This window comes from Gadus morhua, chromosome 15 (genome assembly GCF_902167405.1).
Source record: "Gadus morhua chromosome 15, gadMor3.0, whole genome shotgun sequence".
Taxonomy (NCBI): domain Eukaryota; kingdom Metazoa; phylum Chordata; class Actinopteri; order Gadiformes; family Gadidae; genus Gadus; species Gadus morhua.
This window is the reverse complement of record NC_044062.1, coordinates 19601152-19628255: the sequence shown is the minus strand read 5'-3', so window position 1 is coordinate 19628255 and position 27104 is coordinate 19601152. Positions and strand designations below refer to the sequence as shown.

General features: G+C 44.0%; 1 protein-coding gene across 1 annotated transcript in view; it reads left to right on the top strand.

Annotated features, from left to right (window-relative positions):
* The window catches only part of oprm1 (opioid receptor, mu 1), a 39848-nt gene extending 14191 nt beyond the window's left edge, over positions 1-25657 (top strand). Inside the window, 9 exon segments of the mRNA XM_030379940.1 lie at positions 17807-18165; positions 19714-19781; positions 19783-19848; positions 19850-19888; positions 23309-23419; positions 23421-23470; positions 23472-23486; positions 24272-24455; positions 25210-25657. Of these exon segments, the coding sequence (XP_030235800.1) occupies positions 17807-18165; positions 19714-19781; positions 19783-19848; positions 19850-19888; positions 23309-23419; positions 23421-23470; positions 23472-23486; positions 24272-24455; positions 25210-25215 (898 nt within the window). The 3' untranslated portion in view covers positions 25216-25657.
* Positions 25658-27104: the final 1447 nt, after the last annotated feature.

The following is a 27104-nucleotide window of genomic DNA, read 5'->3' as shown; positions in this document are numbered from 1 at the left end:
AGGCTACTGCTTCTTTGTTTTGGGCCAAAGAAAAAAAAAAAAAGTTTTTTTTTTTTTTTTTTTTATAAAATAATTGCGTTAATCGCGCGATAAAAAAAATTAACGCCGTTAAATTTGGTTTGCGTTAACGCCGTTAATAACGCGTTTAACTGACTGCTCTACTTTTTACCCATTTTTACCCGCAGACGGCCATCCTAAGCAGCTCAATTGGGTGGGAAACCGCCCAATCTGGCAACACTACTGATGGTCAGAACACCAGTTATCTCATAATTATGAGATAATTATCTCATAATTATGAGATAGTATCTCATAATTACGAGATAATTATCTCATAATTATGAGATACTATCTCATAATTATGAGATAATTATGAGATAATTACGAGATAATTATGAGACAATTATCTCATAATTATGAGATAGTATCTCATAATTATGAGATAATTATCTCATAATTATGAGATAACCTGGTGAAATTTTTATTATTGAGTGAATGCAATGAGCCATCGTACCATTCCCTGTGCACCATACCTTTAAAATACATGCAGTAGCAAACACCACCCATTTTGATATTTCAGAAGCTACCTAAAATACCACCACACGAAGGGGCGACACGACTCCATACAAAGTCAACGGAGACACGAATCGGGCGTAGGGCTGGGCGATATGACCAAAATGTCATATCCCGATATAGGTCATTCATATCCCGATAACGATATACATCACGATATAGCACATTTTCTGTAAATTCAATTAATAAATACCGTATTTTCCGCACTATAAGGAGCACCGGAGTATAAGCCGCAGCAGCTAAATTGAATGATGTGTACATAAGCCGCACTGGACTATAAACCACAGGTGTTTTATTGTTTAATTACCATTAGGGCTGGCCCAAATGCCATTTTTCAGGCTTCGAATACTTGTTGGTTTTTCCGAGCGAATATTCGAATACTCGTTCCAGAAAAAAACTGTCCTTTGCCGCACCGTTATATAAGCCGCAGAATCGAAAAATAAGAAAAAAAAGGCGCTTCTTATAGTCCGAAAATTACGGGAGTGTATATAAAGTGACCACATGGAAAGGCCTATTTCGTAGCCCCTCTTGTAGGTACGAGCTCACTTTGTCTTGGCTGGTCGTGGGAGTCCTTCTCCTATTCAGAATTGTCACGTTCACTCTCCTCCATGTTCGATTCGGGCAAATATTTCGCTAGAAAAAACATGCGACAAGATTTGATTTTTGCACGGGCAAGCGCGTTCACGACGTGGACTTGCAGCGCGACACTTTCGCTCGAGTTGAAATATGTGAACTTTGCTGCGATGACAGTCAATCAGCGTTCAACAGCGTGGCTGGCCCCTGAGTAACGTAACAGCCTATCAGTGTTCAACCGGCCAACAGTTCCCCGCAGTGCAGTCCGGGGTGAACCAAAGCCTGGAGGAGAAAGTGATTGTTGCCGTTTGGGACTCCCGGAGCTCTTAATATATAATATTTTATGATATTATATATAATATATCACAGCCAAAAGCTGTGTGAGCCTCCGGTTGGCCGTAGCGGGGGTAGCTCTCGTGGGGATTGGGCTTTGCGGGGTTTGTTGTAGTTACCGACGTTGCTGTGGTTACCGGTCTATTGTGTTCCAACGGTTTATTAGCGGTGGTACCTAATCAATACTTGCGGCTTTCTAATCAATACTTCATTCACTGCCTCTTCCCTGGTCATTACAATATTATGAATAGACTGCGTCGGGTTCTCCGACGTCTCTCCATCTTCCACAACAGGTAAAGATATGCAATGGTGGTTGTCTCGGCCATGGTTCGGAATGAATTGGCATGAAGCACCGTTGGCGGGCAAAAGATATGGCGCGACAAATTTGCCTGATACTTGCACAAAATTGCACAGCGACGGATTATGATTTGTCACGCAACAAAACTTTGGCGACAACGCCAACGGGCGACAAATGTGTATTTTGGTGTGATCGCAGAGTACTTCCTCAAAAGAAGGCCAAAGATATATTTATGTCTGGGATTTATTACAGTATACCTTCCTTTACCTTCTGTCATCCCTACACCAGAACTAAGTGAGACCCACCGTTCTCAACCTATAAATGAGGTCCTATGTAAGCAAACGGTTTGCTTTGTTCTGTAAAATAATGGAGGACCGTTTGAACCACCTTATCTAGGCCTACTTCAACTCTGCTCATGGCTTTTCACTACCATTATTTTATAAATTGTGCGAAACATTAAACAGACACCCAGCGCTTATTATAAAGCCTTATGGCAACACAGAGCTTATTCTAAAGCCTTATATTAACAGCTTATTTAAAGCCTTATGGTAGCACAGAGATAATTCAAAAGCCTTATATTAACAGCTTATTTAAAGCCTTATGGTAACACAGAGCTTGTTCTTAAGCCTTATGGTAACAGGGCTTATTGTAAAGCCTAATAGTAACACATCTTATTGTAAAGCCTTATGCTAACATTACACCAGCGTGCGGTGACCCTAAATTTCATTGGGGCAGAAACTACTGGTGTATGACCACACCCACAATTTATATGTTTTTTTATATGTACATATTATATACATATATTATATATTATTATATATATATATATATATATATATATATATATATATATATATATATATATATATATATATGCTTCACATCACTCACACCCGTGGTCCATAAATCCCCTTGTCCTCTGTGCACACACTTGCTCGAAAAAGTAGACATGGGAAACAAAAAACAGTGTTTCTCTTTGAGCAACAACATAGCCATTTTTTCTTTTCTTACGATGCTCGGGAGAAAGTTCTGTTGTAAGTTTTCCCCCTATCCTTCGTTTCCTTCGCAATTTTTATTGCAGCCTGCAGGGTTATTACAAAGGAACGCGTCGCTAAGCTGCCCTGCCCCAACATTGCATGACACGTTAAACTCCTACAATCGCCCCCATCATCCAGAATTTGATGTCCACAGACCAAAAATAGTCAGAAAGCCTACAGAAACTATAGATAGTTAATGTGACAATCACATTATTAAAAATAGACTTATAGCAATTTTTTACTGAGGAACTATTTTTTGGTTAGTAATAGTATTTCGCTGCCTCACCTGCCCATATGGACAGCACGTGCCTGGGTAACGCATAGCTTATTGTAAAGCCTTAAGGTAACACATAGAGCAGATGTTAACACAGAGGTTATTGTAAATTCTAATGGTAACACAGCTTATTGTTAAGCCTTATGGTAACACAGAGCAGATGGTAACACAGAGCTTATTGTGAAGCGTAATGGTAACAGGGTTTATTGTAAAGCCTAATGGTACCAGGGCTCTTTGTAAAGCCTAATGGTAACAGGGTATATTGTAAAGCTTCATGGTAACAGGGCTTATTGTAAAGCCTGATGGTAACTCAAATCTTATTGTAAAGCCTTATGGTAACACACAGCTTATTGTAAAGCCTTATGGTAACACACATAGCAGATGGTAACACAGAGCTTATTGGAAAGGCTTATGGTAATAGGGCTTATTGTAAAGCCTTATGGTAACACATAGAGCAGATGTTAACACAGAGCTTATTGTAAAGCCTAAATGGTAACACAGATCAGATGTTAACACAGAGCTTATTGTAAAGCCTAATGGTAACACAGATCAGATGGTAACACAGAGCTTATTGTGAAGCCTAATGGTAACAGGCTTATTATAAAGCCTAATGGTAAAATGGTTTATTGTAAAGCCTAACGGTAACAGAGCTTATTGTAAAGCCTAATGGTAACAGGGCTTATTGTAAAGCCTGATGGTAACACACACCTTATTGTAAAGCCTTATGGTAACACACAGCTTATTGTAAAGCCTTATGGTAAAAGAGCTTATTGTAAAGCCTTATGGTAAAAGGGCTTATTGTAAAGTCTTATGGTAACACACAGCTTATTGTAAAGCCTTATGGTAACACACAGCTTATTGTAAAGCCTTATGGTATCACACAGCTTATTGTAAAGCCTTATGGTATCACACAGCTTATTGTAAAGCCTTATGGTAAAAGGGCTTATTGTAAAGTCTTATGGTAACACACAGCTTATTGTAAAGCCTAATAGTAACACACAGCTTATTGTAAAGCCTAATGGTAACACACAGCTTATTGTAAAGTCTTATGGTAACACACAGCTTATTGTAAAGCCTCATGGTATCACACAGCTTATTGTAAAGCCTTATGGTAAAAGGGCTTATTGTAAAGTCTTATGGTAACACACAGCTTATTGTAAAGCCTAATGGTAACACACAGCTTATTGTAAAGCCTAATGGTAACACACAGCTTATTGTAAAGTCTTATGGTAACACACAGCTTATTGTAAAGCCTTATGGTATCACACAGCTTATTGTAAAGCCTTATGGTAACACACAGCTTATTGTAAAGTCTTATGGTAACACACAGCTTATTGTAAAGCCTAATGGTAACACACAGCTTATTGCAAAGCCTTATGGTAACACACAGCTTATTGTAAAGCCTAATGATAACACACAGCTTATTGTAAAGCCTAATGGTAACACACAGCTTATTGCAAAGCCTTATGGTAACACACAGCTTATTGTAAAGCCTAATGGTAACACTCCAGCGTTCCCGTAGCACCTGCTGACGTGGGGACATAAATACTTTAGGTCATCCTGTTGTTTTCACCTTGGTGTATTTGAGCATCTCCTCTCATGCTAGGATACACAGAGCAACATAAACAAGCCTGGACCATTACTGGCTTTCAGAGCTCGTCTTCTCCTCAATTGGGGATGAGTGTGGCCGGGCAGGGGGGTGGGCATGCGGTGTATGGTCTGTACGCTCTCCTCCCTCTGTGGTGTTTTATGAGAAACCCCATGGATGCTGCTTTTGTTCTGAGTGAGACATAGAAAATGGACAAATAATTGACTAATTGAATTTCTATCGACTTTGTTGCTTTTTTTTTTTCTATTGGACTAATGTGAGATAATTTGTGCTATATGGATGAAAAGCACTGCAGTGGTATTGGCTTGAGCTGGCTCTGGACCACTCTCAACCACCTGCAAATATAATTTTCTCAATCATTCGTGTGTGTATCATCTATGTGCCTGTGTGTGTTCCCCCTGCTAATTTCTGAGTATTTAATGTGTGTGTATATTTTACTTCATGTTCTTGTGAGCGTTTGTGTACACAGGGGTCGCTATGCGTGAACTCGCGTGTTTTTCTGTTTTCATGTGTATCTGTGTGTGTGTGTGTGTGTGGTTGTGAATCCGTGTTATTGTAGTCATCTCTTAGAAAAACTGAAATCAGCGCACCTGAAATACAGGACTACCAAACAAAATGGTGGTTCTCAGTGAGTATCTTAACCAGCAAAGCAGGGTTTTCTACGATCAGGCAGCCTATTCGAAGTGCGCATGGTGAGTGTTACAGGGTGGCAGCCGGTCTGGCATTCTCATACTTCCTGTGAGCTATGTAGGATGACATTGAACAGTCCGCGGGGAAACGCTTACACAGCTGGGAGCAGGAAGAGGCGAACAACTCAATGGAGTTGTTGATGCCAAGGAGAAGAACCATAGAGGCGGATATAAGAGGCAGACCCTCAAACGCTTTGCAAGGGCAGGAAAGAGAAAGCAGTGGCTAGGATCCATATATCTATCAGAGTATAGAAATATATTTCTGGTCCAGAAAGAGTTTTTCAAATGAGGTCTTTATTTATCAGGTAAAAAAAAGCCTCATACTGAAACAGAAATGAAATAGAATGGGGTCTTTCAAACCAACAGTAATCATACTGGTGTGTGTGGATGTGTGTGTGTGTGTGTGTGTGTGTGTGTGTGTGTGTGTGTGTGTGTGTGTGTGTGTGTGTGTGTGTGTGTGTGTGTGTGTGTGTGTGTGTGTGTGTGTGTGTGTGTGTGTGCACTCCTAACCCCCAAATTAATCCAGCACCAGCGACCATTTTATGCTTCCGAGACGATAAACACTTGAGAAGCAGGACTGTGTGCTATCGACTCCAACACGGCTGGGAGGGCCTTACAAAACCTCAAAACTCTACCCTGCGTTCACACCAAAAGATGCATTTGCTGCCCGAACGCGTTGACGCCGAGGTTTTGCGGCGCGGCAAATCAAGTTTTGCGGCGCAGCAAAAGTTTTGCGGCGCAGCAAAGGTTTTGACGCGCTGCAAACGTTTTGCTGCGCCGCAGTTTTGCAGCGCGGGAAGTTTCGCGGTGCTTTTGAATTCATTCACAACCGACATTACGAGCATTGCATGTCTTAACCTGTTGTGGAAGAGGGAGAGACGTCGGAATGCCCGTCGTTTATGGGTTCATGAGACCATTCGGAGCCTGGAAGGCTGGTGCTGCCTGGCACCCAACTGGGTTTAGTTTGGGGTTGATATGCTAGCCCTTTAGCATACTTATACATACACATACTACTATAGTTTAGTTTAACTGTAAACACAACTACACTACAGAATGCTGATTTGTGGGGTTTTTCGAGTTACTAAATAAATGTAACGGTAGTGAACTCTAGGTCACTCCGAGGGAGTAACACTGATTGGCTGTTACGGCATTTCACTCAGTGGCAACGCCTCCGTGGTAACGCTGTTGAACACTGATTGGCTGTCATCACGCGTTTGCTGCCGAAAAGTTGAAATATTTCAACTCGAGCAGCATTTGACGCGCCGCAAAATACGTGAACGCGCCCGCCGCCCGTGCCCGCAAATCAAATTTTGCTGCCGGTTTTCTCGGCAGCAAATGCTGCGGCAGCAAAGCAGCAACGCGTCTCTACATTCACTTTGAATGGGATCGTGACGCGCGTCAACTTTTTGCATCTTTTGGTGTGAACGCAGGGTGGTGCAGGACAAAACATGGAGTACATGGAAGGGCTTCTATTTTGGAAGCAAAATAAACAAAACAATTAGATATTTGGAGGAATTAATAGAGCGGAAGAGAGAGATAGAGAGTGGGGAGAGAGAGACAAGATGAAGAACAGGATAAACAAAACTAATGCTCTCAGAATGGAGGTTTTCTGTTCTTCTATTCATCTTCATGATAGACAGTGGCTTGGCGTCTTTTTGTCTTTCAATCACACTGACTGTCCCATCTGTCATTTTGAATCTGACAGATGGGCTCTTCTGACATAATTGTTCAAGTATGCTGTTAATTATGCTGTCTTCCCTTCTCCCCTTCTGATTTATAATTAATAAGTAGCTTGAATGACAAAGATATTTGAGAAAAGAAGAGGGAAGGGCTTTGCAGTGTTTAGCATGTGTGTACAAAAATTTCTTTGGCCATGGAAGTTTTTAACAAAAAATAGATAATAGCTTTAACAAAAGTGGCCATTGATGAGCACAAAAACACAACCCATTTGATGGTGTTACGCCCTGTGGCTTACAATGCGACCCGATAAAAAGACACGTCCACGAAAGGAGTAAACGTCCGCGAGACCAGACACACACGTAACACAGGAGGGGAAAAGTCACATCCGTGTTTCCAAGCAACACCGTTCCAAAGTCTTCAGCGCTTGGGACCATTTATTATTCAGTCTTCTTCGCTGTTGTGCCTGAATTAAAAACAGCAGCGGCGGGCCACAGGAAGAGGGATGCTTGAGCCTAAGCGGTTTAATCTACCCTCCACTGCTGTCTCCCGTGGCTCGGAATAATTCAGTTCACAGCCTGTTAACCCAACTAAACCACAGTGTGGATGGGGAAATATACATTTAGGAAAAGAGAGAGAGAGGGGGGGAGAAGAAGAGAGAGACAGAGGGAGAGAGAGAGAGAGAGGGAGATAGAAATAGAGAGAGACAGGGAAAGAAAGTGTGGCTATGATTCCATATGTTTGTTCTTGTGTGTGAGTGTGCCTATGGTCCCCATAGGCAGGCTAGAAATGGCGTAAGGAATAAAGCGAGCAATAGCTGTCCTGCTCTGCCTTTGAAAAAACAAAGCTCAGACAAGCCGATTTTGAGTTGCGCCCTGTATGTCGTCATACGGGGGGACATGTTACCTCCCCTTCTCTGCTTTGCCCAATGAGCTACGACTGTGCAAGCGCCACATGTGTGTGTGTGTAACGTACACTTCTTTGATATTTGGTGAACCGTTCTGCTGTTGGTGTTATGGCGCATAACACGTCGGGCTCTCTGACGTCTCTGGTATTTCCACAACGAGAATCGTAGTGGGGGTTATCTCAGCCAAGGTTGAGAAGGAATTTGGGGCAAAGGAACATTGGCTTTGACTCCCTGAAGTACATGAACCACGGAGGAGCAAGAGATTGTTGCCCGCGATTGTTTCTCGCCGGAGCCCTGCTGCCCGGTATCGCGAGGCAACCCCGCCACGAGGCACCACCGCCGCGAGGCACCACCGCCGCAAGGCACGCTGCCCACTTCCGAGGCGGTGGTGCCTCAGCAGCGGGCAACGGGGCTCCGGCGGGAGACAATCACAGGCAACCATCACTTTCTCCTCCATGTCGCGGTTCAGTCTACTTCAGATTGATGTGGAAGTGAAAGAACCAGAGACGTCAGAGAACCCGACGCAGTCGTTTGAGATTCAAAATATCGTCTGGAGGCGCAAACAGCTTTTGCCGTGATAATATATATTATATGTACAAATATATATATATATATATATATATATATATATATATATATATATATACTGTGTTAGGGGCCCACTAATATCTTTATAAAGCATCCATAAAATAGCATTCCATGGGACCTTTAAGATGAGGAATTCTCACACGGCTAGGATTCTTACTCGCTATGCTAGGGTTTCAGCATTACCTTTCCATTGACACAATAATTGGTTGTCTAACGTTCTTACTTTGAAATATTCTCCAAAATATGCTCATTAAATACTGGCCTTATTAACAGAACAAGATAAGTTCTACCTTATCCTATGTGCTGCCCAGTATATGACGTATTAACACTTATTGTACTTGGCCAGATGGGGGCTTACAGCCATTAAGGGAGGGGGGAGGATGCCCCCCAAAGAGTCTCAGCCTCTGTACAGGTCATGTTAACGTCTTGTCCGCATGTGTTTGTGTGTGCTTCTCAAAACGAATCCAGTCAAGTTTGTCCCTCCTTCTCACTTATGTTATCTCACTGTGTCACTGTCTCTCTCTCACGGTTTCTCCCTCACTGTCTCTCTCTCACTGACCCTCTTTCTCACTGGTCACTGTCTCTCTGTCTCTTATGGGAGTCATTTAGTCATCCTGTTTCTAGGGAGACGTCTTACATTGTGTGTTGTAGACGTGTGTGTGTGTGTGTGTGTGTGTGTGTGTGTGTGTGTGTGTGTGTGTTTGTGCTAAAAACAGCTGGTCTGTGGCAATCGTTAATCCAATATGTCAGGCTGAAGCTTGGATCTTCCATTAGCACGGCATGAAGTTTGGATCTGTACCAACCCCCACCACACACACACACACGCGCACACGCACACACACACACACACACACACACACACACACACACACACACACACACACGCAAACACAGACATACACACACACACACACACACACACACACACACACACACACACACACACACACACACACACACACACACACACACACACACACACACACACGCAAACACAGACATACACACACACCCATGCCTCTCTATATCTGTATGCTCACAAACATATACGATGTCATTTATGGCACTCGTTGTCCGTCTTGCTGTGTTGGCAAAATGTAAAGTCGGACATCTTGAGAAGAGTGGGGGAGATGAGAGGTTTTGAATGCAGAGGGAAGAGAGGGAAGGACAAATGAGGCCCTGCCTACCTAATTAAACCCAACCAGCCAAGATTTGATTAAAAATGAAATTCTCTCTCTCTCTCTCTCTCTCTTCCTCTCCATCTCTATAGCCTTCTTTCTCCCTTTCTTTAGTTCTCTGTCTCTTTCTCTCACTCTCTCCCTCTCGCCACTTCTCTCTCGCTCCCTTGCTCTCTCACGCCCTCTCTCTCTCCCCCTCTCTCTCTCTCACAACCTCTCTCACTCTCTGTCACTCATCCTTTCTCACAATCTTGTAATCTTCATGTGTAGGGAAATTATAACTGCAATATCCATTCAGAGTTTCTATGACAACGCACTTCATTGTTGATTCCCATTTATTGAAGGTTTAAGGGGCAGCATCTACAAGGGGCACGCTTAAGTGCCTTTTGATGTGTAGAATTATCATAAACTGTGTTTCTCTGGACTGTTTCATCAAAATATCTTCCACAGTCGTAGGCTCTGCAGCACACCATTTCGGTCAGCTCTCGTGAACAGTCCACGTTCCCCAGTCCTCGTAGTAAGCTGGTCTGAGCCAGTCGACTCCCTCGCAGTGTGGTCTTGCGTTGTTCCAGGCTAAACGCTAGTGTGTCATTGAGCCTCTAAACACTGTGGGCTCTTACACACTGTTTGGTGTAATCCAAAAGTCTGTATCGAAACAGCATGGAGTTTGTATGCTCAGAAGATAAACGTAATGATATAATAATGTTAATATAATAGTAATTGTAGTCTTAATTTTTGTATAACCTTCATGAATTATCGGTTATATTAGTACTAAAAGGTCTCACAGTTTTGGTGCTAACATCCATGTTTGTTTGGTTAGTGCAAATGGGTTATCCTATTAGTGTGACTCTTTGAGGTTAAGCAGCTAGCTGAATGTGCTGGGAGTTTTGTTCATGTTTACTTCCTGGATGACAGGGCCAAAAACACAGTGCTCATTCTGTTTATGTTCTCATTTCGTATCCATTTGGCAACGGAATGCGCTAAAACAATTCATGTATATATTGTATTTGTTAAAGGTGAGAAAAACGTAACCCTTCAAAATGCAAATGTGAAAATAACAAACAGTAAATTAAACATAGTGAAGTGAAGAGGTGTTGGCAGAGAGCAACAAATAACTTCCTTTTTTTATGCTTTTTATCCATATTTTTACATTGCTGGAATCAGAAACAGGAATACATTACATCAAAAGAATAATTCACTTTTCAGAGAACTTGTGGCTTTTCAGTTGTGCTAAACGTCAATATAGAGATGATTCAGGATCTACATTTCTTTGTTTCATTGTTCTTTTCTTGATGCTACAAAGTTCCAAATGAATGCATTTTGGTGTTTATTTAGTCTTAACGATATCAAACGCAGGACAGGTGTGTCACATCAGCCGCTTAGTCAGCCGCTAACCCGGTACCCATATCAGCCACAGCCAGTACAAGGTGATGCATGCAATAGGATGTGTTGAACCTAGCTGCTGGGTAAAACAGGTTAGATGAGAGGGAGGCCTCTAATGCAAACCAATCCACACACATTGGTTCTCCTTCAAAGCTAGCTGGTTTCAAAGCTTTTTGAGAAACCAGCATATGCTAGATTTCAAAAGTTTCCGACCCTAAAAATCGAAACCCATCACTCCAAAGCAACTTCTCTGGGCTGGCTCGCTAGCTTTAGCATTCAGTCCGCCTAGCCGTGTGGAAGGCTCTGGGGTCTCATTTATAAAGCTGTGCGTGGGATCGTTACTAAAAGTGTACGTACGCCCAAAAGCCAAGTTTTGCGTGCGCCAAAAAATATTCAGATCTATAAAACCCTGTGTACGCACACCGTACGCAATCTTTGCTTTATAAATCACAGAGTGCCTACAAGTGTGCGCAGCTGAATCAGCTTCATGTTCCGCCCTGTACACGCCCCTTTTTAACCATAAATGGTCAATGCAAATGACCTCATGAATTCGATCAGCATATAAAACAGACTCAGATGCAAGTATTATGTCTTGTCGGAAACAAAGTACTGAGAAAAGCCAAAAAGCGAAATTTCACGGAGGTTGAAGTGGAGACACTTGTGGGTGAGATGGAGGCCCGAAAAGTAGTTTTGTTCGGCGGTCACAGGATTGGGATCGTCAACAACAAAAAGCAGAGTGAGTGGCAACATGATGCTGCAGCAGTGAACTCTGTCAGTAGCACGGAGCGCACAGTCCCAGAATTATAAAAGAAGTGTTCTGACATAAAGTTAGGCTACATATTTTTATGTAGCCTACCAATAAATCGTTATGGTCCCTAAAGACCCTCTCCCTCCGAATCCTGCCATTTGCATGGTCCGCCAGAAGTGCCATGGTGCAGCATTACCACGGCGCTCACCTCTGTATTTATAGGGTTACGGTAATAAGACTGACCGAGAACACCTTGGATAATCAGTTTGTAATCACCGACGTAAAATGTTCTTGAACATAACCCCTTTTTAATGCCTGATTTGTGATGAAAAGCATCAAGAGTAACGGACAACGATTGTGATGAGGAGTGTGGCTTGGTTTTCCACACTTGGGATTTAATTGACATTTGATTATGTGTTTACGTGTCACATAAAAATATTATGTTATTGACACATGTTGGACAGATGCTTTATTCCATGCAGTCGCGCCATCAGTGGACAGTATGGAGTGACGGGATTAAATATAGAGATTATTTTTTAATTTATATTCTAAGGAGATGTTTCCGGAGTTATAACTGAGAAATAACGCAGTTGATTTAAATTATTCTGATTACGTAGATTTAACGCATGATACGGGTTGAAATTAAATTTATGTAGGGCGATGAAAAAACATAATCGTTCTTCTCACTCTACAATTCTTCGGTCTGACTTCAGTTCACCACCACACCATCTGTGTCGCCATTTCTCCTTTTCTTCCCAACCATGCGTAGGCATGGGTCAGAGTTTGCTTAGGGCTGCGCACATTTTCCTGTCAAGTTGGTTTTTTATAGATCACAATCTTGGCGTGGAAAGTCACGTACGCCAATTTCAGCCCCGTTTTGTGCGTATACGCAACGGTTATAAATGAGACCCCTGGTCATGCACATTATTGAACAGGCAGAGTACGCACAGGTATCAGGGGAGGTAGGTAGACAGGTAGGCTATCCAATAATGTATTTCTAGCCGACTGATTGGCCAGCCTAATAATAATAATAATAATAAATGAAATTTATATAGCGCTTAATATGGTACTCTAAAACGCTTTAAATGTTATGTTGTTATGGTTTATGGTGGCTAGCCTAGACCTTTGTCAGCGCATTTGATTTATTGATTTGCTTTCAGGCAGCAGAGAGAATTTCCACAAATATGTTGACAGAAAATGCTTCCAAAATAAATTGCTTACCCTGGCTTTAAGCAAAGGTTTTAATTGATTAAACGACGGTTTATAAAAGGGTTCCAGTTATAAATGGGTGGCTAAAACCCATTTCTATGGCAGGGTTGTTGGGTATGACATGAATAGGAGACTTGAAACACAGGAGCAATGAGCTGTTATTGAGCTACATGTCCTTTTAAGGTCGAAACAGAACAATGCTTACAATAACACTCATTACTCGTATTGACTGAAATACCAGCAGCGCCTGGCTTTAACCACCACTAACGGTTATACTACAGAAGGAGCAGTCAAGGTAAACATCATTCATAATGAGAAGGACAAGAAGTACAAGAAGAAATATTGTAATACTTTACCAGATCATACCTTGATTCCCCTTGACTAGATGGTGAATTAATAATGAAACAGCATTATAGTATTTCATATAATACACCGCCGATTTCAAGAGCGCTATCGAGAGATGGGAAAGAATTGATCAAACAATACATTCACACTACGTCGTCATAGCCAAGGATGGAATGTTCAGCTCACTTTCAAACTAAAGGAACACGTTGAAAAGAGATGTTTAAGGAGAAAGGGTTGAGCACACGGAGAACGGCCTCGTCCGTCTGAAGTGCCAGACACTGTTATGGTTTGAGTCGGTGAAACAGACTGCCCCGTCTCCTCCGAGCAAGAAACACCAGTGCTATTCATCCATCATGCATAAGCATACGCATAAACCCTCTGCCAGCGGGGACGATGAATTATATGGTTTAGTCTGCTTGACTTGCTTTGTAGATGGGCTGCTTGAAATTGGCATGCGTGAAATACAACTGCATAGGTAATGATCTGAGCCTGACCCTGTTAATTGCTAATGGTTTTATGGGTAAGGCGATACAACATATTCACGGGCGGTTATGAATGCAGAGGCCAGATGAGGGGGTGGGTACGTCTAAAATGACCTCCACAACTGTTGCTTTTCTGAGCTTTTCACCGTACAGTTATGTTACTAACTTGGCCGACAGCCAGCGCCTACCATACGGGTTCATCACAGCAATCGCCATGGCAACAAAGTCGGTAACTAGAGGAAAGAGATTAAATAAATCTTGTGTCCCCAAACCCAGAAACATAACTCATGTCTTGTCTTATGCTCTGCTTACATCAGGGTGTAGTCGTCTAGACGTCCTGCTCCACATCCTCGTTGGGCTCATTAGAGAAACTGACGACGTCTAATTACAAATTCAAACAAATACACTTTGGTCCTTCTCGCCAGGGACACGCTTGTCGCCACAGCACCGCGAGGAGGAACCACTTACCTTTAATTGTCGGAAACGCGTGTCAGACCGGCGTTCTCCGCTCACACACACACACACACACACACACACACACACACACACACACACACACACACACACACACACACACACACGTTGTGTGAATCGCTTTCAGTTTTTTTTTTGCACAATATCAAATATTACTTCCCTGATCCGTCAATCAGGGCAGAGGAATTCAGAGGAGCCCCTTAGACGCAAATGTCAACCATTAAAGATCCCCTTTTGACCCTTAACAGTGAAGACGGACCATCTTTATTTGTTTCTTTACTTTTTATAAAAAAGGTGTTTCTAAATACATTTAACAGCATACAGTGGCAAATGCATAAGGTCTCCCTCTCTCACCTAACGACGACATTATTTATGATGGTTAATAATAAAAGACCATATAGGGACTCGTCACATCCTTGCTTGTGTGACTGAGCGGTAATGAATTAGTTTAATACAAACCAAAGGACGCTTTACAACTCTCCCTCCCCAGGAGGCTAATCCAACAAGCTTCTTCACTAAAACACTACAGACGGCCTACAGACCCCACTGGCCTTGCATAGATTATAGTAACAATGTATAGATTAAACATGACCATGTATACATTATGATAACCTTTTAGTCCTTATAATAACATTGTATGCATTCTAAAAAGAAAGCCTTAGCAGATATTTCCATTCATAAATATATATATATATATATATATATATATATATATACATACACAGTACTTCTCTCATCCATCCTCTGTCTTTATCGCAGCAGACACTTCAGGAGTCTTCATTTGTGATTGAAGTAATGATTATAATTAAGATTCCTGAGGACAGGGGTTAGATGATAAGACATGCTCAGGCCGTCACTAATGGACCGACCACTAAACCGTGACCGGGACTTCAGGACATCCTTGAGACCTGCCTTCATAACAACAACAACAACAACACCAACGGCCAAAAACAGACCCGGTCCTATCGGCACCTAATCAAGTCGATGGTTAAAGTACCATTTCTGCCCTGGACTCGTTTATAAAGAAAGTCTAATTATGCCGGACACAGATGGTCAAGCACCCTCACTTTGCTCACAGTCTTAGTGGCTCAGCTGGCTGTTTATCACTCTTCTATCTGCTTTGGTCCCACTTCCTTTGAAGGGGGATTCAGGCCCCAAAAATGGCCAGCAGAACTTTAGTTTGTTCTTTGTTTACAGGTTTCTGAGGCAATGCGTTAAGGGCTTTTCAGCATCACTGTTTGGGGGATTTTGAGGTAAAGATTTGATGAGATCCACGAATGAATATCGCAGGTAAAAAACTAGTATTGTGATTAAACACGTTGAATGGTGTAGTTATGTGGAGTTGAGATGGTCAACCACTTTCACGTAAAGTGGTTTGGCTTTGATGCTTCAGTGAATATTTCATATTTTTCCCATTATAGGATGTGATGCTCTTTTGGTGGTGAAATACAGATTCATTTTGGATGCTAATTAACTGCATATATCAACTTTATAATCCTCTAACTCTATATTCCAGTTTCATGAGTATAACTAATGATTTGCCCTAGCATACCAAATGACCATGTCAAGGGTCCAGTGAATAGGCCTACCACAACATCCCATTTAATATCACTCAAGACCCCACTAACTTGGACAGACCGCCATCGATCACCGGAACAATCCAGAAACCCTTGCCAAATTGAATATCCCTTAGGTTCACAACTATGGGGTCAGAACAGTCTCATTAATAATGAATACACAACGTTCTCTACTGAACATTAACAACACATTACGGCAACTCAAATGATCCAGGGAGTGAGATGAATGTTTACAGGTTAAACATTCTCGTGCTGTGACTATGAAGTACATAATCTGCTTTGGAATGCAGTCTATATTGTGCTTTGGTGTACTGTATTAATATAGTGTGGTTTACTGCCTGGTGACCTATTCATTTGGTCTGGTTGTAGCCTTGTCAGTTGTCAACTCAGTGTGGCTAAGCAGATAACAACAACAGTTCCTTTGTTCATCAGAGCTTCGGCAATTTATAATTTCATCAGAAGCTCCTTTCTGAGCTGTGGAAGCCTTCCTTTCAATGTGATTCTGCGCTAATGAATATTCCCACATTTTATTAGAAAATCAACCAGAATCGCCAATTACTATAATCATTCAATCCCATTCATTAGAATTGTGTGCATTCATTCAGCGTGATTCGGTGGATCACCAATGTTTCCCTCTGCATGCCTCCCGCAGTGGCACAGCGCCGCCACTGGATCAACAGCGCCACTGCAACCAGCCATGCGTTTTAATAAGAAATTATGTTGGTTGCAACAAACTCTATGTGTTATATTTTATATAAAGCCATATATATAGTAAGGCGCCTCTTACTGCACCCCCCTCACTGGTCAAATTCTCATTATTGTCTTCAGAAATAAAAACTGAAAGCTTCTTTGTGTTCTGCTATAAAATAACCAAAAATACCAACAGTAAACCCAATCCTAAATCGTTACTGTGGGCATGAATGGCTTTAGTAACACAACCATAGTAACTGGTTGTGACAAACAAAGTGTCCTTCATATTCTATTGTGTAGAAAAGAAGAAACAGTGTTATGGAAACCCAGACGATGGGATGACTACAAGCTGCAGACTGAAGATCAGATCAGTTTTATGTATATCAACATTAATGCCAAAGAATTCTGGCTCAGGCACATATTGCACTCGCTTGGTATTTCTTGTCGTGTCAAACCATTGTGTTGAGACTATCTCTGTTGAAACACACCAGAGCCCTTGAATCTACTCAAACATCTCTGCACCTGCACCCATTAACACCATGCACACCCCATCAGCACCATCCACGCACCATACATGCACATCAGCACTGTGCACATCAGCACTGTGCACGTCAGCACCGTGCACACCAGCACCGTGCACGTCAGGACCGTGCACGTCAGTACAGTGCACATCAGCACTGTGCACACCAGCACCGTGCACGTCAGGACCGTGCACGTCAGTACAGTGCACATCAGCACTGTGCACACCAGCACCGTGCACATCAGGACCGTGCACGTCAGTACAGTGCACATCAGCACTGTGCACATCAGCACTGTGCACATCAGCATCATGCACACGCACATCCGCACCGTGCATGTGTACGTCAGCACCGTAAACCTTGTTGTAGGTCTATCCGACTGCGTCCAGAGGCATTTTGCTCTGCACCCGTCGTTAACGGCCCCTTGAAATCAAGAATGGGCTGAAAGGTTCCAGACGAATACGTGATTGGTCTGGCCAATTAAATTAAATTAAATTATATTTATATTTGTATAGCCCTTCATGACACTTACTGTCTCAAATGGCGTAACAGGTCATATATTTAAGACACTTATATCAGGCTTCTGATCACAACCATCCATTGATCAACCGGCCACTTTTCCCCTCCCCCCACCTCTGTCCCACCAGATACACCAAGATGAAGACGGCCACCAACATCTACATCTTTAACCTTGCGCTGGCGGACGCGCTGGCCACGAGCACGCTGCCCTTCCAGAGCGTAAACTACCTGATGGGCACCTGGCCCTTTGGCGACGTGGTCTGCAAGATGGTGCTGTCCATCGACTACTACAACATGTTCACCTCCATCTTCACGCTCACCACCATGAGCATCGACCGCTACATCGCCGTGTGCCACCCCGTCAAGGCGCTGGACTTCAGGACGCCGCAGAACGCCAAGATCGTCAACATCTGCAACTGGATCCTCTCCTCGGCCATCGGCCTGCCCGTCATGTTCATGGCCGCCACCATCCTGCCCAAGCCCCATTGTAGGCTCACACACACACACACACACACACACACACACACACACACACACACACACAGACACACAGACACACACACGCACACACACACACACACACACACACACACACACACACACACACACACACACACACACACACAATCCTGACCCAGCCCCAGTGTAGGCTCACACACACACACACACACACACACACACACACACACACACACACACACACATACACAATCATGACCCAGCCCAATTGTAGGCTCACACAGACACACACACACACACACGCGCACACACACACACACACACACACACACACACCATCCTGACCCAGCCACAATTGTAGGCTCACACACACACACACACACACACACACACACACACACAATCCTGACCCAGCCAAATTGTAGGCTCACGCACACACACACACACACACACACACACACACACACACACACACACGCGCGCGCACACACACACACACACACACACAATCCTGACCTAGCCCAGTTGTAGGCTCACACGCACACACACACACACACCATACTGACCCAGCCCCATTTTAGGCACACACACACACACACACACACACACACACACACACACACACACACACACACACACACACACACACACACTATACTGACCCAGCCCCAGTGTAGGCACACATACACACACACACGCACACAATCCTGACCTAGCCCAATTGTAGGCTCACACACGCACAAACACACACACACACACCATCCTGACCCAGCTCGAGTGCGGCTATCAATTTTAAAACTCTGCCACTTCAGGAAAGATATCTTTTAAATCAACATTACCGTGACTAATCTTGTTGCCAAGAACCTATTTTCTATTTGAAAGACAATATCCAGAACTCCACATCCCCACAAATTCATTAAACTCAAAGTCAATTGGCACACATATCCATGTGGCAGCCACATGGATATCAACCTCTCCACTTGGAGACGGTTTGTGGAGCGAGGACAGAGGGAGGGCCCTCCGCCAAGGTGGGCCGGGAAATTGCTGTGATAAAATGGAAAGAAACCTGGCCAGAAATGATTGAATGACTGCCTCTGCTCTCTGCGATGGGACAGGGGTAATAATAAGAGATTCACAGCCGGGTGTCGCGTGACATGAACCATGTTGTTGATTATTTCAGCATTCAGGGTTTTTCAGTGTATTAGAAATAGAGACAGGTGTGGGCAACATGTTTTTGCTTTCATAAACTACTCTGAGCACTCTAGATCAGCACCATGTAATGAAATTATTAAAGCTTACTTTGTTTATATGGTTGATTTTTTATTGTTCGTAGGAAATAGCGACATCTTTCACAAGGGAACACAGAAGAGTGTATGTTTTGGGTTTTACCGGAACAAAGCAGTCATGGAGATTCGTGCACATTTAAACCTAATTATGTTAAGAAGAAAAATACTAAATATTAAATTGTGTGTGTGTGTGTGTGTGTGTGTGTGTGTTTGTGCGTGTGCGTGTGCGTGTGTGTGTGTGTGTGTGTGTGTGTCTGTGCTTGTGTGTGTGTGTGTACAGTGAACGACAGCCGACATTGTCGACTGCACCCTGGTGTGCCCCCACCCCTCCTGGTACTGGGAGAACCTGCTGAAGATCTTGTGTCTTCATCTTTGCCTTCATCATGCCCGTCCTCATCATCACTGTGTGCTACGGCCTGATGATTCCTGCGGCTGAAGAGCGTGCGCATGCTGTCTGGCTCCAAGGTAGGCCCTGAACATCTAGCATCCAACACTGAAACCTAGTTCCCCATGCTCAGGGATCACGTCACCATCTCAGCTGCATTGAGAATGCATTCGTACTTCAAACACTGTATGAGTGTATGAATGGATTAAAGTCCTGTGCAACGTATAATCAATAGTAACACAGGATTTTATGTACCGATAATTAAAACGTCATTCAAACATTGGATGACAGAATTAGTGAGTTAGTGTGTATTTGGATAGTAGAACAGTATTGTAATATTTCAATTGTATTTTACTTTGACACCTGCTTTGCAGAACCGTGAAGTCCGACATCAAACTTAACTGGTTTAATTATAAAATAATTGATGGGTTCTCCCCAGGATTTCGTTTCCATGGTGGCACTCCCACAGGTCAGTTTTAGCCATAGAAATAAGTGGGCCTTCTCTCAGCTGTCTTCAGAAACGTTGAGGCTGCATGGAGAATCTGACGTAACCAAGGCTCTGCAGAGCCGAAAGAAAATTACATCCATGCAGCAATCCTACAGGATGTTGTAGTTTTCTTTTGCCATTATTACGGCAAATAAAAATGAACAGGGAAAATAAGTTGTTTAAACAGGTACATCTCATTCCCTTTTTTCCAACCGTTTTTTTCACAATATTTTCAAGGAGAAGTGGATTATTGAAGGATAGTGTTGAGATTGTTATGACATCTCCTTCACCTCCTACCTCTCCTTCTAAATCCCCCTAGTATTTTAGATACCAGTTAGCTATGCTCTCTGTAGTCCAGCACAACCAACTGTGCTCCCTCCAGCTCTCACTCAATGTTCTCTTCCGCCAACCACCCAACTCTCGCAAGACTTTTCCTTGAGCGAGACTTTGTTGGACTCAATGACAAAGAGACTGTGATGGTTAAGAAACAAGTTGTGTTTCTCTGTTGGGATCCTTTCCAAAATGGTAGAATATAATGTAAGCCAATCAGTGGCAAAAACAAGAACTTTCAGATATATATATTCGTGTGTCACAAAGTACATCTCAATACTGTTAAATGACTAAGCTTGTGTCCTCTAGCCATGCCAGTGCTACACTGTTCAGGGTAGACAGTGCCTGGAGACCAGGGCACTGGTACTTGGTGCAGTCGTTTATGATGTGATCAGCCGTTTGCTCTGGGGCTCCACAGGGGCAGTCAGGGGCAACACAAAGGTTCATCCTGTGCATGTTGGCTCTGAAGCGTCCATGTCCTGTCCGGCATCTGTTAAGTCGTACCCAGGATTTTCGGTTGAGGTTGTGTCCTGCAGGCCTTGTGGACGGTGTTTCGATGTAGCCATGTAGCTTGGTGTTGGCTTGGCCCCACTGTTTGGTCCATTGTGTGATGGTCCAGGACCCAGGTGGCTGGCCATTTGCCTCATGCAGCAGGCCCCGGAGTCTTGCAGAGATTGGTTCCCTCGACGGTAGGCGTGGTGGTGGGTCGTTTGAGTTGATGTCGTGGTGGAGTAGGTGGCTGGCTCTGCGTTGAGCTCTCTGTGCAAGGTTAAGGCAGGCTGCTTCACGACGGATTGCTGGTGGTGGGATTCCGCTGAGGATAATACAGGGCCAAAACTTTCAGATGACGTACATTGACCGGGTGCTACTATCCCTAAGTATTAGATAGCAGCCAATTTTCGTGAATTTGTGCTGGTTTTACAGCTCAATAACTTACTTGGCTCTTGGCGTTTATATAGACAAACAATAACTTGATTTATTATTGTTACAATTCATGTCCGGGCAATTTCAGTAAGTTGCTTGCTGTTCATTCACCTCTATAAAAATAATGGTGACCGTTTATTCCAATTTAAAAGCTATATTTCCGGTCTCCACTGTCTGCACAAGCACAAAAGTCTGGTATTATTATTCCCTGTATTATTTTTTTAACTTATTTTTTCATTATTTGACATGTAAAACCTAATTTTTCATATTGCAAGTGATTTACTGATCTCCCCTATAATTTCAGCCATATGTATGTATTCTTTATGTTGAATTAGGTCTTCGTAGTAATTTAAGGTCGGTTCAAGGTTTGGTGATGCAGAGAACAACTCTCGCCGTCTCCTCTAGTTCCTCATTTGTGTTCCTTCCTAGTACTGCCTAACTTTCTATTCGATCAGTTGGTTGGGATCATTTGACAATTAATGTTGTGTGATTGATTTGTCAGTCGAGGTAGCGCCATTGGTCGAGTACGCTGTTAATAATCCGGCCCAGTTTATGTCCAGATCCAGACATCTTGATCTATAGACTGGTTTACACTAGACTGGTTAACTTTATACTGATTAACATGAAACTAGTTACCAATACACTTGTAAACCTTAGACTGATTTAAGTTAGACTGGTTAATGTTAGACTAGTTAACACTACACAAGCTAACCATTAGATTATTGAACATTAGACTACTTAACACTACACTGGTTAACCTTAGACCGGCTAACTTAATACTTGATAACATTAGAATAGTTAACAATATGCTGGTTAACATTAGACTGGTCAAAGTAAGTCTTTTTAACACTAGACTGGTTAAAACTAGAATGGTAATCGTTAGACTAGTAAACTTAAGACTGGTTAACATTAGACTGGTTAACGTTGGGACTAATGATCATCATTGAGAGTCTATCAAAGCCACGCTGGGAGTATTAGCTCAGGAACTTCCTATCGGCGCTAAAGCCAGGGCTTTTAAATATAGTTGCTCTCTAATCCATCCATTAAGCCTTCATAAAAGGTTTTATCCACCGATAAACGGAAGGCAGCAGAAGTCCCCTCCAGCGGACGTGCATAGACTGTGTGCATAAGGCTTCTGCTCCACTATTGGAAAAGTAGTCAGCCTGAGGAGAAGGCTGAATGGTAGCGATTGAAGGGGGAATGAGAAAAACAACATAATTATCCCTAAAGACTGAGCTTCCTGAACACGCCAGAGTGCCCCCCCCCCCCCCCCCAGGGTGTTTTTGGAGAACTGTAACCCTTGGTTTTCCTATTTGGATTATTTCCTTTTAATTGTGGCTGTTGAATCTTCACCTCTCCTCCTCTTTTGACATCTCCTCCATCACCCTCCTACCTCCTCTGTTCCATCCACACCTTTGAGTGTGCTCCTGTTGAGCCCTTACTTTAACACCTCCTCTTCTCCTTTCCTCCTATGCATAACCCTACACACACACACGCACGCACACACACACACAGCACACACACACACACACCACACACACACACACACACTACACACACACACACACACACACACACACACACACACACACACACACACACACACACACTCATTCGCTCACTTTCTCACTCTCTCTGAAACACACACACACACACACACACCCACACCACACACACCACACACACACACACACACGCACACACACACACACACACGCACACACACACACACACACACACACACACACCACTCACACAGGAGAAAGATCGGAACCTGCGTCGGATCACGCGCATGGTCCTGGTGGTGGTGGCCGTCTTCATCATCTGCTGGACGCCCATCCACATCTTCGTCATCATCAAGGCCCTGGTGAACATTCCCCGACTCCCTGCTGCAGACGGTCACATGGCACTTCTGCATCGCCTGGCTACACCAACAGGTGGGGGGAGCAGTGAGGTTCTGGGGTTTACTGGATGTAGGATGGTGATGGATGGCAGACCGGAAGTATGTGTGTGTGTGTGTGTGTGTGTGTGTGTGTGTGTGTGTGTGTGCGTGTGTGCGTGCGTGCGTGCGTGCGTGCGTGCGTGCGTGCGTGCGTGCGTGCGTGCGTGCGTGCGTGCGTGCGTGCGTGTGTTGTGGTGTGTGATGTTTACAGAGCAGACATCACTCCTTTTGGCCTTTTTCGTCATACTTAGTTTAGAGAAAGAGAGAAATTATGCAGTCGTGTGCGAAATGGTTTCTGCTCTTAAGACCGATGATGATGATGATGATGATGATGATGTAATGATGACACAGCAATGATTGCTGCAGTGGAAAAAGTGGCATGGAGCAGGTTCAATTGCTGATGCTGAGACGTGTACTACTCAATGCAAATTATAGATTCATTTACGATTGGATGGCAACGAACAAACACACGCTCTCCCTTTTATGACCATTTGTAAGGATGTGTACCACGTTGAATAGTAAGCACGCAATCTTTTCAGTCAGGGTAGAAATTTTAACCATGAAAATGGGAGGCAATCCAAAACGATCTTCCTAAAGCGGGATGCAGCACTTCTTCAGGTACCATTGACTGACTAATGGCATGGGTAATGGGATTCTACCACTGCTCTTGCGGATGCCTGCTCTGTTTGAATAACTGAACCAGGCAGTCGGGTCCACAGGACACTCTGTGCTGGCAGTTTGATTCTGATGAGCTTTTCTGATGTCGCCGTGCGTCTGCAGTAGTCTGAACCCCGTGCTCTACGCCTTCCTGGACGAGAACTTCAAGAGGTGCTTCCGTGAGTTCTGTACCCCGAGCCCGTCCGTGCTGGAGCTCCAGAACTCCTCCCGCATCGGCACGGCCCACCGCCACCTCCAGCAGGGGGACAACAACAGCGCCAACACGGGGGAGAGGACCAATCCACAGGTTGAGAACAGGCTGACCCTCATGCTCTCTGTCTCTGTCGCTCTCTGTCTGTCTCGCTGTTTCTGTCTATCTCTCTTTCTCTCTGTCTATCTCTCTGCCCGTCTGTCTGTATCTCTCTCTGTCTGTCTCTCCTTCTCTGTCTGCCTGTCTCTCCTTCTCTCTCTGTTTCTCTGTCTGACTCTCTCTCTGTCTGTCTGTCTCTCTCTCTGTCTCTCTGTCCCTGTCTCTCCCTCTCTATCTCTCTCTCTTTATCTCTCTCTCTGTCTCTTCCATTCTCTCTGTCTCTCTCTCTCTCTCTGTCTCTCTCTCTCTCTCTCTCTCTCTCTCTTTCTCTCTCTCTCTCTCTCTCTCTCTCTCTCTCTCTCTCTCTCTCTCTCTCTCTCTCTCTCTCTCTCTCTCTCTCTCTCTTCCTTTCTCTCTGTCTCTCTCTCACTCTCCACCCTTCTCCTGCCCTCTCGCTCCATCGCTCGCTCTTTCTCTCTCTCTCTCCTCTCCTTTGTAACTTCATTTGCATATATTTATCTAGATAAGATGTACCAGAAATGCGATGCAATTTTCTAAATAATCTCGTTAATGCCATCTTGGGTATCTTTTAAAAAAAATACATATCCTCCCCGAGGGGGAACAGAGCTCAGAACAACTCCATCACACTAGGTTGCCCGCACATTGAAGTACAGCAGTTTACGCCTCTCTCCAGAGGACATGTACCTCTCCCCCACTAACCCCTCTGTCCTCTCTGGGCATCCTGGTCCAGGTATGACTAGCCTTGGAGGGGTCGTCAGTGGATTCACGCGGCTGTGGCGGCGTTGCCCATGACGACCTCACCTCAGAGGTCACACAGGTCACCATGGGGCTTTGACCGACCAACGGCAGAGACCGTTGGTCGGTCCATGTGACCGCAGGGGCCGACAGCAGGGACCGGTATGGCGCGTTGTCGTGAAAACCGGTGGCTAAACGGCTTCCATTACCAGAGGGAACGTGACACCAGACGACATGACAGACGACTTCAAGGGCCGCTACTGCATGGCGACCCCCCCCCACACACCCCTTACTCCTTTTATAGCTGTCCACGTAGCCGCAATTACTCTCAAGTCTTAATACGGTTCAATCGACTCTTGAAATAGCTTGAGCCAAGCTTTTTTTTTCTCTCTCTGTCTCTCTGTCTCTCTCTCTCTCTCTCTCTCTCTCTCTCTCTCTCTCTCTCTCTCTCTCTCTCTCTCTCCCTCTCTCTCTCTCTCTCTCTCTCTCTCTCTCTCTCTCTCTCTCTCTCTCTCTCTCTCTCTCTCTCTCTGTCTCTCTGTCTCTCTCTCTATCTCTCTCTCTCTCTCTCTCTCTCTCTCTCTCTCTCTCTCTCTCTCTCTCTGTCTCTCTCTCTCTCTCCTCTCTCTCTCTCTCTCTCTCTCTCTCTCCTCTCTCTCTCTCTCTCTCTCCCTCTTGCTCTCTCTTCGTTTCCTCTCTTTCACCCTCCCTCCCTCCGTCTCTATTTTATGATGTTCAACGCAGACATCAACATGTCAATATGATGCTGGCTATGCCTCCTCAGAGACATGCCGTTCTGATGTTGTAGAACTGTGGTGCAAGCACAGTGCAAACACGCGCCTGCCGTCCAAGAGTAATTGCAAGCTGTGAACGGAGCCAGGAAATGAAAGAAAAATGTATTGCTGTTGAAAGAGGGTTGTTTAGGGGTGAACACATTTTCTATGTCCCCGGGGGGGACTTGAAAGGCCTTTGACATGATGATGTGCTCTCTGCCTCTCTGCTGTAATGAGGGAGCCAGAACTCGAAGCAGCGCTGCATTCTGCTCACATTTTCCGCCCTGATGCTCCAGACGTGACCAGAACCACCCACCGCTTTCCGTTCAACAGAGGCCGTTGAATCAGTAAAAAAAAAACGCCTACTAGTTATTCATCACACTTTTTGCTCCTCTTCTTCTCACGTGGCTTCTCCTGAAATAGTTCATCACCTTCTGCAGCGGCGAAGGGCAAGAGACCAGACAGCTCTGAACTCCCTCCGCGTCTGCTCTCCTTTGAACGAGGTGTTTGGATTCAGAGTGATGACAACGCCGGCTTCCTGTGGTACCATGTAGCTTAGTGCGGAGCCTTTAAGCAACTTGAGTCCAACAGTTTCCACACTGTGCTCTGGTAGTCTAAAATCGACTGGTTGGATCAAATGGTCTTGTGCACGCTACATAAACCAATTCCCCCCTCGACAGACTGCTATCACACTTTATCGCTGACATTTCTGCCCTCCTTTACACGTTTGCGTTTCCTGACCATTTTCCGCCCTCCCTCCCGATTGGCTGTTCATACAAGAGAACAAAGTGTATTCTCATCTGCAGAGGGTAAACAGGTGTTTGACTACTGATGCCAAGAGCTTGCCTGGGATTTATTGTGCCGGTCTCCTTCTTGGTGGCTGACAGCGTACATAATTGTCTATTTCACAGCCGCTGTTTACTGCTGTGAAAATGAAAATGTATGAATTTTGTCAATCACCATTTACATGATGTATGATTGTCGGGACAGTGGGTGGGTCTGAACAGTAACAACCCCCTACGTCCTTAAAGGGTACTCAAAGCCTTAATTAAAAAAACTGTTTTAAAGTTGCAATGGGTCACATTTAAACTAGCTTGTAGCTGTATCTGTCAATGCT